This window comes from Betta splendens, chromosome 22 (genome assembly GCF_900634795.4).
Source record: "Betta splendens chromosome 22, fBetSpl5.4, whole genome shotgun sequence".
NCBI classification, from domain to species: Eukaryota; Metazoa; Chordata; class Actinopteri; order Anabantiformes; family Osphronemidae; genus Betta; species Betta splendens.
The window spans coordinates 13112137-13127277 of record NC_040900.2 but is presented as its reverse complement, the minus strand read 5'-3'; the positions used below and the strand labels follow the sequence as shown (position 1 = coordinate 13127277).

General features: G+C 45.7%; 1 protein-coding gene across 1 annotated transcript; it reads left to right on the top strand.

Moving 5' to 3' along the window:
* The first annotated feature begins 2441 nt into the window (after window positions 1–2441).
* Window positions 2442–15057, top strand: LOC114848341 (serine palmitoyltransferase 2-like). The gene is made up of 12 exons (XM_029138765.3): window positions 2442–2884; window positions 3922–4113; window positions 4978–5132; window positions 5571–5719; window positions 6357–6481; window positions 6840–6933; window positions 7701–7806; window positions 8196–8415; window positions 9422–9548; window positions 11084–11219; window positions 11386–11515; window positions 13338–15057. Exons 1-12 carry the CDS (start codon window positions 2729–2731, stop codon window positions 13443–13445), a joined length of 1698 nt encoding a protein of 565 aa, XP_028994598.1. The 5' UTR covers window positions 2442–2728; the 3' UTR covers window positions 13446–15057.
* The last annotated feature ends 84 nt before the right edge of the window (window positions 15058–15141 follow it).

The window sequence follows — 15141 nt, the reverse complement described above, 5'->3', positions numbered from 1 at the left end:
CCGCAGCTCTGATTTCGAAGCTGATGTCAGATCTGTGATCAAAACGTTGCAAAGAAAAAGGCGTCACAATGTTTTTCTGTGATAACGTAATGAAACGGTCTTGAGTCAGATCAAAGATTACACACCAGTGTTTTTTGTAATTGTTGAGGGGTTTTTAAAGATAGAATCTGGATAATTATTTTCCAAAGCCTCAAGTAGTTCAGACCTGAAAGTGTTATTTAATCCTTGTACGTGAATGCCATCTTGTGACGGAAGATGATATCAACCTATCTGTAATTCCAGATGTTCCGTGTGATAAATTACTTATCATTCTTTTATCAAAGCCTAGCGTGTAATCCTTCATGACTGCTTAAGATATGAGATGGTAAATTCATATTAAGGTTCATTACTTGCTGTTCTGCTTCAAGTATCTGCATTTGAAGCTAAGTCTAAGCCTCTTTGCCAAGTTATCAGATCAAGAGCAGAACTGGATCACAACAGTCCTGTTGTTGTAACAGACATGGCTGGTGTGAAATGGGAGTGTGTACATGCCCAGTACGTGCACTTACAAGCACCTAGTTTTCAACTAATGGATGTTTCCACCATCATATTCCTTCACAACTCATTTTCCACAAACTGCTCCCAAAGCAAAATCCTAAGAGAAGGCAACGGTAGGACAACAGAGGAAGAGGAGCTAAGGACTGATGGTGCCTGGGCAAAGACAGAGAGACACAGGAGACAAAAACAAAGAGAGGTCGACGTGGGAGGACCAGAAGAAGTGAGGAGGCAGATTCAGTCCCAGGACACCTAATTATAGTTCACAGAGCTCAGGCCAAGGCTACTTTAGGAAGTCCTAGGTTGGATTTGGTGTCTCTCCCTTCAGCCACACAGCATCTCCACATACAGTCTGCTTCCTCCAGTGTGTGCTGCCATCTAGTGTAAAGAGAACAGCGCCATAAGCAATGTTTCCCTCTAATTTGTGTCTGAGCAAGCACACAACCCCACTGAGCCCCAGTGGTCACTGTGAGCAACATCAGACAGGGACACTGTGGTCACTCCAGCATTGCATCCAAATCGCATGATTTATTAACGTCAAATTACAGGATTTGCATTTGTGTTAGAATGCCAAATAGAAGACAATATAACCTTATAAAACTAAACTTAGAGTGGTGAGGTGGGGGATTGAACCTGAGACCTCCCTTTTCAGTGGTGAACACTCCAACTGAACTAACAGGCCTTCTGTGAAACCTCAACTTTTTATTTGAATGTCCATTATCCAGTCACATTCGGGGTTTGGTCAAATGATTCTTAACTTTGAACATACAATCCTGGTCTTTAATTCTGACTGTCCCTCTGCCTCATATTGAATGAAGGCAATTACGTGCAATTTGATTATTACTGATACTACTTTATTTGCTGTATGACACACATGTACTGTAGAGGTACACGCGTCCAACAATACTGTGAGTTAGAAGGGAACTTCTGAAGACTCGAATATTTCTTTACTTACAAAACAAAACAAAAGCTCCCGTGACCGAAGCGAGCGACTGACTGGGAGCGATTGAAAAATACCGGAGCGGAGTACGTGTAGTGACGCTGATTTGACCCCTTTTGTCATTTACGTTGATTAACTGCGTAAATACGTCTGTGAATCCCATTATTGGCTGGAGCAGCCCGTCATCGGTCAATCACTGATTCACATTGCAAAATAACACAGAATGATTTGTTGAATTTGTTTTATTTCAATTCCGGTTGGATTTTCTGTGCGCAATTGCGCACGCGCACAGCTTAGGGGGAACAGTAACAATAAGCATGTGAGATATTGGTTATTAATGGAATGTTCTATATATGCATCTCCACTGTTGAAATCCTTTAAACACTGTTTAAATCACTGTTGAAATCCTTTAAACACTTGAGGTACTGCAGTTGGACTTGTATTATTATCTATAGTATATATACATATATATATATGGTATTATATGTAACAGCATATTCTATTGTATGTTCAAGTATAAATTAACAAATGTTTTAAGCTTTCTTATGATCAAACAACACAAATAACACAACATGTAAATATTAATATTAATGTTAAAACATTGTTATAACCACAAATTTGGGGATAAGATTACTTTATTCATCCCACACTGAGGAAGAGCATTTGTAAGATAAATTTATTCATAAACTGATTTAAATATTTTATTTATTATTAATACAATATTTTATTAACAATTCATTTATTTATTTGAACATCCAAATAGCCATCTATAGTCCTAACTTGCTTTCCTTTACACAATTCAACTCTTCTATCACTGGGTTTGATAGCTTATTCATTTTGTAATTAATTTTCCTAAATTTCGCATAATTCAATAAAAATTCCACGGTTTTTATTTCTCACTCGAGCTCGCGTGAATAAAGCCACGCCCCCTCATAGACGTTGCTGCTGTGGCCCCGCCCCCCGATTTGTTTGATGGGTGTTGATTTCCGGTATTTAGCGCCTGCTTTTTCAGGTTACTCAGCGTGTGTGCGTGCGCGCGCGCGTGCATGCGCGCGTGCGTGAGTGTGGGTGCGTATATGTGTGCGTGTGTGTGAGGGAGAATGTCAGAGAGTTTGTAGTGTTGGATTTAAACGCTCCCAGCGCGGATACTGTCACCGCTTTGCACCGCAGGCAGGCTCCGTGTTTCCTACATGCAAGTTACAGCGGCGCCTCCATCATCATCATCATCATCACCACCACCACCGCCGGGCTACAATGACGGAGAGCTCCGCGACCGAGCTCGCCAACGGTGGCGTGTGTCAGCGAGTGAGGAACGGAGTGAGAGCGGAGCGGAACGGCTTGGCGAAGAGCATCCGCCGCCGCCGCGAGCGGCGGACCAAGCGGCACTGCCAAGCCGAGGAGGAAGAGGAGGTGAGGCCCGCGATGGGACGGGAAGGAGAGGCTGGAGGAGCGCGTGGACCCGGAAACACCAGGATGCGCTAATTGCTGTCACGGCCATTAAGTCCGCGGACACTCGCCGTGCTAATGAATTACCAGATACAGTGGCTGCTTCAACGGCGCCGTTGCCACAGAAACAGACGAAATGATCTGATGGGTTTTGAACAGAGGATTGAGCGATTTATCACGAGATGGAGCGAGTCAGAAAGTTTGCAGCTTGCGTCCTTATCGCACCATTTGTAGCAGGTGTGAGTGTTGTACTGTACATTTGTCTGTGGCGCGTACTTCATTCATTTGGGCAGCAAAGTCACAGAATTGTTATTTTTTATTATTTCCCCATTCATTATTATTTCTCCATCATACGCATGCGAGTAACAAATTGCTGTTTGTGGAGAAACTGGCCCAGAGCAGCTGTTTACTGAGGCTGCTGTTATTGTACCAATAAAGTGGCGCCAGATGTTTGATCAAAGTGGGTTAGTGGGCTAAGAACTTGATGGTTCGACTTTATCAGCATACTGTAGCAATGTATATGTTTTTGGTCTAAAATACAGATATTATTTTGCTCATGTTGCATCACGGATCACTCTGCTCTGATTTCCATTGACACAACTTGCTCTTCACTTTTTTGCCAGTCAAATGTGTCGTTGGCCTGTGACACTGTTTTCTTTCATATGTTGCTCGTCTATAGCTGAACCCGGACTTACCATTGTTTGGCCACACCTAACCTAACGTACATCACCTTTATGTGACTCACAGAACCTTTACCAGCTACAGTAAAAGAGAAGACAAACACAAAGTCTTAACAGGAGAAATTCACTGGGTTTAATAGAGTTTTACTGTGTGTAAAATACACAGCTCAGTTCAATCATCTTTGTCTTTATCCTGACCCTCCATATGGGTCTGCTAAACATTGAGTGTTTTGCAACCACTGAACATTTGTCAAACACAATCGAAGCCCATCTTTGTGTGATTTTTGTGTCAGTAAACCCTGTGATTTCCACCCTGCCCAGGTCCCAGCGTTGCCTCATGCCAGGCTGTACAGCCGGCCCTTCGTGGAGTCCTTCGAGGAGACGCCCATGCTCGTGGCGGTGCTCACCTACATGGGCTACGGCATCCTCACCATCTTCGGCTACTTCCGTGACTACCTCCGTCACTGGAGGATCGAAAAGTGCCACATCGCCAGGGAGAAGGAGACGCAAAAGGTTAAGGAAGCCACAGACACGACATGGCTGTTTAAGGGAAACCACACAACTGAGTAGCAAAATAAATCCGGGAATGAATAGACAGACATCTACTCATTCAGGCGTAGGTAGAGCAACCTTTATCGGTCTAAACAATGACCGCGGTGTGTAATTTGAGTAATTCTTGTACGGGGACTGGAATGTTATTGTTGGTTTGGTAGTGACAATGGCATGAGAAGAGCTGTTTTTAATGGAAAGGAGACAAAAAGTGTTTCGGGTGAACAGAGCTGATTTGGTAGATGTACTAAATGTACGACCATTAGTGATAACATCTGGGAAACAAGCGTTTATGATTTCATGAAGCAGCTGATTCCAAGCTTTTACACAGTAGACTAAAATGTTTGTGCTTCTAGCTGCATATTCATTTAATGTAATAAACTCCCGCTCAGGAAAAGCAGGTCCGTGTAGCTGAAAAACTGAATGATTTATAACACACAGCCAGTTATCAGCTCATTTGGAAAATGTCCTTGAGCACTCAGATTGTTTTTAGTGTGTTATGTAATGTTTGATAGAGAAGCCCATTGTTTTAAGTATTTGGTTATATTGAGGAAAGGAAGTTCGAGGGGTAGGTACAGTATAAGGAAGCAACCTCCAATCGCTTCCTCAGTGAACCAAGGAAAAGCATCCACCTCATGTGTAAAAGCAAAGATTACATTTGTGGAGATTAAATTCTTTTCTGGGTAAGCTCCTCAAAGAATGCACGGCACGCAGTCTCGCCCAACAAGCCCAACATACACACTCCATCTCAGAAACCCACATCCTGCACCTCTCTCACTGTGCAACCCCCCCCCCCCCCCCCCCCCCCCCCCCTCCCCATTTCTCCAGGACTTTGTGCCACTTTACCAGGATTTCGAGAACTTCTATACCCGAAACCTTTACATGCGGATCAGGGACAACTGGAATCGGCCGATCTGCAGTGTCCCTGGTGCTAAAGTGGACTTGCTGGAACGAGTGTCCCACGACTACAACTGGACCTTTCAGTAAGATGAAAGAACATTTATTCAATACTATGCATATGGTAGCTTACTGAGGTCCTCAAACAGTCAACACAGGAGACAATAGTCCAGGCCCAGTCCAGACGTACAGTAGCACTGCAGTAACTGTGCCAACACTCTTATCTCCTACAAATACCACAAGTCACATTTCACCTTAAACACCTTAAGCAGCACACTGAGTAAACCTACTTGTGTGTAAAACGTGCACTCAAGCTCACGGCATCACTCATAGTGAGATCTGACCACATTACTGCATAAACTATGAAACCCATTAATATGTGCTGCTGTGGTCAATATTCATGGAAGGGGCTTGAAGAGTCTCCACAAAAACAGGACACATAAATATATAAACTACTGTAATAGGAAAGCATAGAATATGTTTGGAAGCTTCCTATTCGTCATCATCATCCTTCTCTGTTCTAGGTTCACCGGGCGGGTAGTGCCGGGCGTGATCAACCTGGGCTCATACAATTACCTCGGCTTTGCCGAGAATACGGGTCCATGTCTTGACTCTGTAGCCGAAGTCACCGAGAAGTACGGCGTGGGCGTCGCCAGCACGCGGCAGGAGACCGGTAGGAACACGGGCCAGAACGCTCCAGACCTCCGTTAGTGCCATCGCTGCTGTTAGCTGAGCGTCGCACACTTTAGTGGTGCAGTGGAAGCTACAGTACAGAGAGCTGCTGCCACAGCGCTAGTGTCATGAACCCAGGCTGTAAGTAAGCTGGGAACTAGGTCTGCTCCTCAGTACATTTACTGTCCATCCCTAAATCCTGAAGGGCTGCATCTTCTAATCTGAATTGCTGATTATTTTGTTATACAAATACAGATCTTCAAACCAATACAAGCTGAAGTCACAGCGTGTTCCAACCACTGGTGTCTTTAAAGCCACTGTATTTTTGTAAGAATCCTAGTTGGACAAGTCAGTCTAAAAGGAAGCTGATGTCAGTTGTGACAATATTCCAATCTGAACCACATCAATGAATGCCTCAGATAAAGACTTTGAAGATTTCGCAATGTCCTTGTCCTAAACTCAACTGGAATGATGTAGCAGAAAACTTGTGAATTGGCAAAAGCCCAAAAAGGTCATTCTGTGAACGTGAAGAAGCCTTTTGTTAAACACGTCTGAGGCACTTGCCTGATACTTAAACCGAACCCAATCAAAAAGGCGGAATTGAAAGCGGCGCCGCTAACTTTTTGTCTGCACGTCAGGAAACCTGGACCGACACGAGGAGCTGGAGACGCTGGTGGCCCGGTTCCTGGGCGTGGAGTCAGCCATGGCGTTCGGGATGGGCTTCGCTACCAACTCCATGAACATCCCGGCGCTGACTGGAAAGGTAGGAGTCCACATGTGGAGCAGGGAACGTCAGCAGACCCACACTGTCCTTATCTCCACTCACTTGCTTCCTGCTGAGGTTTCCTCTATTTTCTTCCTTTATCTGTGTGTTAGCACACAACCAGCCTTTGTCTTCACTTCAGGACTAAATGCTTCCTGTTAACATTGACTGTGTGTCATTGTGAAACTGAACGAGTTGTGTCAGTTTTATCACATTCTGGCTGCTGATGTTTCAACATTAGAGGAGCCGAACAGTTACTTGCTGTACTGTAATAATGAACATAAAGCAGCACGTATGTTTATTTACTTCACGTGAACCTGCTGTATCTGCCAGCTGATGTTGGTCCGGTGTCCCACAGGGCTGTCTGATACTAAGTGATGAGCTGAACCACGTCTCTCTGGTGCTGGGAGCCAGACTCTCCGGATCCACCATCCGAGTCTTCAAACACAACAGTGAGTCCATGCTGAGAAGTAATGTAGCTCTTCCCATTGGTTTGTCGTATTCCTGCACGTATGGGACATTTATTACCTCCTCAGCCACTAAATTAGCATGTTTCCTAGGTTTATGTCGTTTGATGTACTGTATGTAAATATATTCATATTGAGTTAGTTTAGCTTTAGGGTGAGCAATAAAACGAATGGCCTCACATGTGGTGTTTAGTTGTGACTGTGTGTGTTACTAAACATGGACTGTACTCCAGCAGCGGGAGAGATGTTGTAAATTAACATTCACACCTTTTATGTGCGTGCTCTGGCTCGTTCCTGATCAATTTAGAAAACCTGACCAACCTGAACCGTTCCTTTTTGTGCTACCGATGCACAGCAAAGAATAACACAATAACATTTTGTTAACATTTTCCAGGTAATGTTACATCGTCATTAAATAGTTGTTTAGTTTAAAATGGCATGAGCATCAAATATAATCAGGTTTTCCATATTCTGTGGTCCACTCGCTGCTTCTCTGCTGTCTGTGACTGCTGTGACTTCCCTATCAGCAGTAGAAGAGTATGTGGATGGAACATTTGTTTTGATTCGAGGCAGATGCTCAATGTAAATGTTCAGAGACCAGATGCTTGCGGGTGAGACGAAGTGACCCAGACCATCAAAGTTTCATTTTCAATCTGTTTTTCATTTACATTCAGTAAAAACTAATCTTTCCAGATGTCAAACACGGATACCACGACTTTACTTTGGACTTTAACTCTCGACTTCCTCCTCAGATATGCAGAGCCTTGAGAAACTGCTGAGAGAAGCCATAGTTCACGGGCAGCCTAGGACCCACAGACCGTGGAAGAAGATCCTCATAGTGGTGGAGGGCATCTACAGGTAGGTGACTCCAGAAGGCCCTAGTGGCAACGGGTCTGGACGTGAGCCAGTGGATCCGTTCTGCACCGAGCTGCACCACGCGTCTGCACGAAGAGGCAGAAACCTCCGATCGATGGCGCGCGTGGTTCCATTAGCTTCAGCAGCACGGACCCTCCGGGGACGAGGCCGCTGCTTTAATGGAGCTGATTCAGTGCTTGGTTAGCTCTTAATGTTCTCACACGCAGGGAGTGAACGCAGTGCTTGACTGTCAGCCCGCGTGGCGCCCTGCCTTCCGCTCAACCACATTCAAACCACATGTGTCATTTAATTGCTTTCCACTCGGATAAACACTGTTGTGCTTCTGTAAGAGATGACGGGAGGTTTGACACTGACTGCGCTCCTCCACGCAGCATGGAGGGAAGCATCGTTCGGCTGCCGGAGGTGATCGCCCTCAAGAAACGCTACCGGGCCTACCTTTATCTAGACGAGGCCCACAGCATCGGGGCGCTGGGCCCGAGGGGCCGAGGCGCCGTGGATTACTTTGGCCTCGACGCCTGCGATGTGGATGTCATGATGGGCACCTTCACCAAGAGCTTCGGCGCCGCTGGAGGCTACATCGCAGGGAAGCGGGTGAGGATGAAGGAGGGTTTCACCTCAGTTGCTTCACAGAGGATGCTGAGCTGGAGCTCCGGACGGGGTTTTCGCGCTCAGACTGTACAGTTTATGTGCTGCATTCCTGACATGCTGTACTAGCCCTGATCCATGACATCACAGCGATGACACAAACTTATCACCACACAAAGGCGCTGACCTCATACCATAAACAGCCTTTTGTTTTGAAATGTTTGGATGTCTGCATCAGGGAAGACGTGGAAGTAGTGAAAGTGTAAAGCTGTTACCGGGTGTAAACTAATCTCATCTGTCACCAAGCCACACAGAGTCAGTGACACGTGTCAGCTAAAGAATGCGGTTGATGACAGGCTGGGTATTGACAGTAGCTCGTCATCGTCAGCTTAATCCGAGACATTTCTCTGAACTTCCTTGTGCACAAAACAGTTTTGAGCCCAACAGATTCATATACGTGGACGGTGAACTGTAATGATGATGGTTCTGGCTTCCATATAAAATGCATGCGGATCCCCGGTCTCTGCTGCAGCTGTGTGCCGGTCCTGATTGTGTTTGGGCCGTTTTGCCTCCACCAGCGCTTTCGAGAAATGCAGGGCTTGATTAACTGGATTCAGGCCAGACGATTGACTGGGCGACTGCAGTTCACCGCCTTCGCAGGGCACCGCCCTCAGAACAAGCAGGGCGAGGAGGACAGCTGCAGTGAAGTAAAGCCAGGGAAGGAGCCAGCACCTGGTTTCAGTGTGAAGCACTCGGCACTGTAATCACATCTAGCTTGTTCCATTTGATCTCATGAATGAAGTAACAATAACAATGTTGTTACTCTACAAAACTCTTTGGGCTGTGTATTTCTTATTGCAATCATCAGTTTGTTTAAATGACTAAGTGTAGAAATGAGTCCCACCTAATCCCCACTAAGACGCCCACATGCTGCATCCTGCAGAGATTAGACAGTAATACAACAGCGTGTGATGTGCGCCTTCTCTCATATGCTGTGTCGTTCTGGCTTTAGGAGCTTATCGACTACCTGCGCGTCCACTCCCACAGCGCCGTCTACGCCACCTCCATGTCTCCTCCTGTGGTGGAGCAAATCATCACTTCTATGAAGTGCATTATGGGAGAGGATGGCACGGCAGTAGGTGAGTTCACAGTGTTGGTTTGTTTTACAACAGGTGTGTCGCAACTTTGGAAATGAAATTGCTTGCAGCCTTGGACTCATAGTAAATGTACAAGTCTGTGAATGGTTGGAAACGGGAACCTCACTCAAAAACAGTTGGAGGTGTTTTGTGTGTCTGGATCACAGAAGCACATTGAAAGTAGCATACAATTAAAACTATATATTGATAAGTTGTTTAGGGTAAAGGTTTAATTTTAATTGCTGTGCTTAAACCTAAACTAAGTATGAAGATGAATAGTCGTCATTTTCTTTCTTCAGCAGCTGCACAACTAATGAGCGCATCGCAATAACAAAACAAACTGTGTGTGTGTGTGTGTGTGTGTGTGTGTGTGTGTGTGTGTGTGTGTGTGTGTGTGTGTGTGTGTGTGTGTGTGTGTGTGTGTGTGTGTGTGTGTGTGTGTGTGTGTGTGTGTGTGTGTGTGTGTGTGTGTGTGTGTGTGTGTGTGTGAAATCAGCTCCCGTTGGGGTTGTGTAGCACCTGCGTTTTGTCATTAGTATGTTGTGTAACTCTCACTATCAACCACCAGGTGCCAGTGCAGGCCTGTTAAATCAGAGGCTGCAAACCAATAATGTGCGTGGCTCAATTGCAGCAAATGCTTCTATTGATTTGTTCCTCTGCTCTGCTGCTAACCACAGTAAGAACCACGAGCTCTGAAAAGAACAGGCTTCGACGGTGCACCTGCAGATGCTGCATTCGCCCGTGAACGCCATGATCGCAAACGCAGCCTCGAGTCTGAACGCTTCCTGTTCCTGTGAATGGACGCTGCACATTACAGTCTGATGCTGGGCTGGTTGCAGCCTGGACTCTTTGAGTCTTGAGTAAAATGCCGTCCTTGAGCTTTTGCTGGACACGTTTCTGTCGCTGGCACAGACGCCTGTCACTTGTCTGGTCAGAAGACTCCGCTGTGGAACTGGATCGTCTTTGCATACATCTCCACTAGTTAGGAATCTAAATTTGTTTGCACACTAAACAGAGTTTGAGGCAAACCTTGCTTTTCAAAGAACCCGTTGAAAACATCTCCTGTGGGAGAAGAGAAGCTAAAAACTTGTCTCCCCATGCGCCTGGATGCTCAGACGCTCTTCTTGTGAATTCACTTGTTTTTCTTGCTGCTTGTCAAACTTCCTTTTTGTTTTTTTTGTTTTTTTTTTGTTTTTTTCCAAAGCATCATTAAATCATCTCCAAATTTTGAATTTCTTGTTTTTTTCAACCAGAAATATTAAATCTAAAAGAGAATACACTAGAGAGAGAGAAACAGGGAGAGAGAGAGAGAGTCTTTGTTTAGCTCTGACACTTCATATACATTTTATTCATAAATAACTAGAGATGAAGGATTCAGTCCTGCTATAAATATTCAAATATTAATAACACAAGACTGAAAGGAGAATATATGTCATGCTTCAGTTCAACATCTGTCTGAGACTGTGTGTGACATGTTCCAGCCTTACATGTTCTAGCTGCAGCGTGACTGTGGTTCTGATGTCTGTCATGGTCCCCAGGCAGGGAACGCGTGCGGCAGCTGGCAGAGAACACGGTCTACTTCCGTAAGAGGCTGCGAGAGATGGGCTTCATCATCTACGGCAACAACGACTCTCCTGTTGTCCCCATGATGCTCTACATGCCGGCAAAGATAGGGTGAGCCGCACAGTAGGGAGCCTGGAAGTCCTCACTGATGTGATGGGCTCCGTCACCACAGTCTGTCTGCTCATGAGCTGACCTCCTCCTTTGAGGACTTCTTCATGTCAGGGTAAGCGTTGCTCCACCTGAGCCGCCGCTAACCGTGACGCTCTCATCTCCTCAGAGCGTTCGGCAGGGAGATGCTGAGGAGGCACATCGGCGTGGTGGTGGTGGGCTTCCCCGCCACGCCCATCATCGAGTCGCGGGCCCGTTTCTGCATCTCCGCCGCCCACACGAAGGAAATGCTGGACAGGGTAACTCTGGCTTTCTTCTCAGCATGCAGCAGGCCTGACCCAAAGCATAACGCTGATTTAGACTGTGGAGCTCTGTGGTGATGATGCTAAATGTAGTCCCAGGTTACACACATTAAACTAACTCCATGACAGTTAACTGTAGATGTGACAGCAGGTCAGCGCCCAGACTGGCTCATCGCACTGTGCTGTAACATCATGGCTGTTTTACTGAAGGATGCTGTAACGTCCTTTCACACTGCTCAAAGCTCAGCAGGGATCAAGGCGACGAGTCCGGGGCAGCCTGAGAAGTGAATGAGCCTCTTTAGAGGCTGAATGCCTGATTAAAGTCGTGTCACACTGAATGACACGCTGATGAAGAGACGTCTGGAAAAAGTCGAGTTGATTGTTGACTGCGGGTGAAAGCTGGGGTCGAGTGTCTGTGTGTGTCTGTGTGTGTCTGTGTGTGTGTGTCTCTGGTCAAAATCCTGGTCACTTGTGGGGCCCTTTGGCGGGGCCTCACAGGCCTTTTGAGGGTCAAGATGTGATTTTAGGGCTGAGGTTAGAATTGAGGTTTGGTGTGTGTGTGTGTGTGTGTGTGTGTGTGTGTGTGTGTGTGTGTGTGTGTGTGTGTGTGTGTGTGTGTGTGTGTGTGTGTGTGTGTGTGTGTGTGTGTGTGTGTACGTGTACGTGTGTACGTGTGTACGTGTGTACGTGCGTGTGCCACCCATCCTTCTGCTCTGGCTGGCGCCGCTCGTCTCCTCCTCGCTCTGGACCCGCCTGCCTCGCTCTTCCAGCCTCCTGTCTTAAACTCCACCTTGCTTCTCTCTTCCTCGCCACTTGCGACCGTCTCGCAGGGCTCTGACCCGAGCTTCCCGCCTAATTGGCTCTCTGTTGTGGCGCTGGCGCTGACTGTGTCTTCAGGAAGCGCTGTCAGTTCTGTCTGTTTCCAGGACCTCTTCTTGTTCTCTCCACCAGCAGACAGGCAGTGGGAGTATTGTCGAGCTGTAGCGCTTTCATCTGTCATGATGTTCCAATCTCCCCGTTACCCTTCCTCTCTGTATCATTCTCCCGCACTTTGATGTGTCATGTTGATTTCGGTGTTTCTTTTATCTGCTCGCGAGCTTTCAGTTTCATCTCGTCGTTCACACACATGTACATATAAAGTGCACTTGTTTTATTTTTACACTTCTGAAGACCTTTCATTTGACTTCACGCGCTGTTAAACACCGGTTATCTTATCTAGTCCACGCCAACGTAAAGTCACACACACCTGAAGCTTTAATTGGGCCTTTTAATGGCCTAATGGTCAAACAGGATATGAAAACATGAAAGCATCTTGCTCACAGACAGTGGGTCTCAGTCAGTTGTCAGGTGAATAGCATGCTACGCTAATCTGCTGTCTTTTACAAATGTAGTTTTTCATTGTCAGTTATTAGGTTTAAGTTATTTATACTGTATATTCCCATTCCCATGCATATTGTTTGTTTTTATGCATGTGCATACAAAAGTCCAGGGCACATCACTGGATGAACTCACTAAGCTAATCAGCCACGCAGTAGCAGTTAAACCTCAGTTGTTACTGACATCCCGCTTTTAATATGAGAACGAATGGAGGAAGCGAATAACGACTGTCAGACAGTGTGGGCGCAGTCTTCATGCCCGTCGCATCTTCCAGTAACATGAATGAACGCTGTGGCTACAACTGCAGCCCTAAAGCTGGCGTTTCAATCCTTCAAGGACAGCTGTGTTTTTCCATTAATAACCTCAGCCTGGTGCAAGTTTGCTCCATCCCCGCGCCGCCCTTCACGCTGACAGCTTTTTTATTGTATAAATGTCTCCACAGGCTCTGAGTGTCATCAGCGAGGTAGGGGACCTTCTTCAGCTCAAGTACTCCAGGCGCAGGAAACCGCCGCCTTTTGACAACGACGCGTGCGAGGACATTGACGACTGATGAGCCGCTCCCGCCTTGAAGGAGCGCGACGCCGAATGAACCCCGGGAAACAAAGGAGGGGTCAAGATGGATCACGAGTCTTCCACGAGCAATGAGATGCACACAGGTGGCCCCTGTCACTCGCTTGTCATGTAACCACGCAACGGGAGGAAAACACTTGACTATTGGCTCCTTCTGTTTTGCCTTAGAAAATACAGAATGTGTTGGACACGAACTAAAAGAAACAATTCTCGCGTTTTAATTAAGACCCAAACCATCAACTTCTGCATCTAACATGGAATTCACTATAGATCTCTAAAATCAGTCATTAAATAAAGGCAGAAAACACGGTTTTAGCGTTGGAACAGTTCACGTTTATCTGCGCGTTACTGTTTTATGGGATTTTCATGAATGTAAACGTTTGGCCACATTTCATCATCAGCTGAGGTCACTGATGAAGTCAGTCACTAACAGGAAGCCTGTGAATAGGCTTTTTACCTGCGGCGAAGAGAGCTCCAGTGTGTAAATCTACAAAGTTGAGACGTGCTCAAAAACCGAACTGGGAACCTCGGTTTGTCCCGCGTGTCATCAGCTCTGGTCTGGGCAGCGTTGCTCCAACGTGCCTGAATCCAGACACAAATGAACAACTGTTTCTGTCATCAGGCCGTGAGCGCTGTTTGCAGATCACGCGTATCTGCATCCATTCTGAATGCAACAATAACACCCCTGTTTGGAACATAGCTCTCATACATCAAAGCCCAATTACACTTGCACAACATCTAACTTTTGTGCAGTGATTGCCAATTTAAATAACTGTTACATCCATTGACATTGCATATAATTACGGTCTTCTTGATTCCCTGTTGACATCGTTTAAGCTTAGGATCAAATTCAACTTGATTATGGCTTCATTCCAGTGCTCCGACGTCACTCACCTCCCCAAAAAGTCAATGAAGTCTTACATTACACATTAAAAAAGCCTTTTTTTATGAATATAAAGACTGAGCGTCTGTTTTATACTGGGAGGATTTTCTTTCAAAGGTTGAAATTCTACTTTTATTGTGTTCATTCCCAGCAGAGCAACATTTAATCTGCTGATCCAAACACCCGTGTGGATCAGCTTCAACGTTTACCTGATGTTCACTTTATCTCCTGGGTAATTATTTGCAGCTACCTTATCGCTCGGTGTTTGATTATTTTGTTTTTATGCCTCGAGGAGAAAAACTGCTCAGTGTGGCGTGAGCCTTTAATAAGTTTAATGAGTGTGTGACTGGGGACGAGTGTTTGCACTGATTTGATAGGTTTTAGACATTAATGAGCGTTTTATTTCTCCTTAATTTCTGTTTTTTTTAAGTTTATACCTTCTGAACTCTTGATTTATTCATTCTTGCTGCTGCTGCTGCTGCTGCTGCTGAGATTTGAGACAGTTACGATCCTTAATTAAGGCAGCTATGAAAACTATCCTACATGCATCCAGTCGCGCTCACATGAACACTGAAGCCTCAGCTAGAGCTCGTACAGTCAGCTGCACGGTGACGCACAGTAACCTGCTCTGTTCGTGTCTGTGCCAGAAAAGTCCACTCCAGATAAGTCTGGCTCCAACATCTCGGCACATCTGTTCATTAGGGGAACCTTTATTTTTTAGAAACACATTGTTTTTTTTTTCATAGAGGAATATTGTAAAAATTCTAATACTTGTAGACAAGGAAATGTACTA

Excerpts from the sequence above, each read along its gene's own strand:
- LOC114848341 (XM_029138765.3), top strand. The coding sequence starts at position 2,729 with ATGACGGAGAGCTCCGCGACCGAGCTCGCCAACGGTGGCGTGTGTCAG. Across the intron at positions 4,114-4,977 it reads GGGAGAAGGAGACGCAAAAG|GACTTTGTGCCACTTTACCA; the intron begins GTTAAGGAAGCC and ends CCATTTCTCCAG. Across the intron at positions 9,549-11,083 it reads AGAGGATGGCACGGCAGTAG|GCAGGGAACGCGTGCGGCAG; the intron begins GTGAGTTCACAG and ends CATGGTCCCCAG.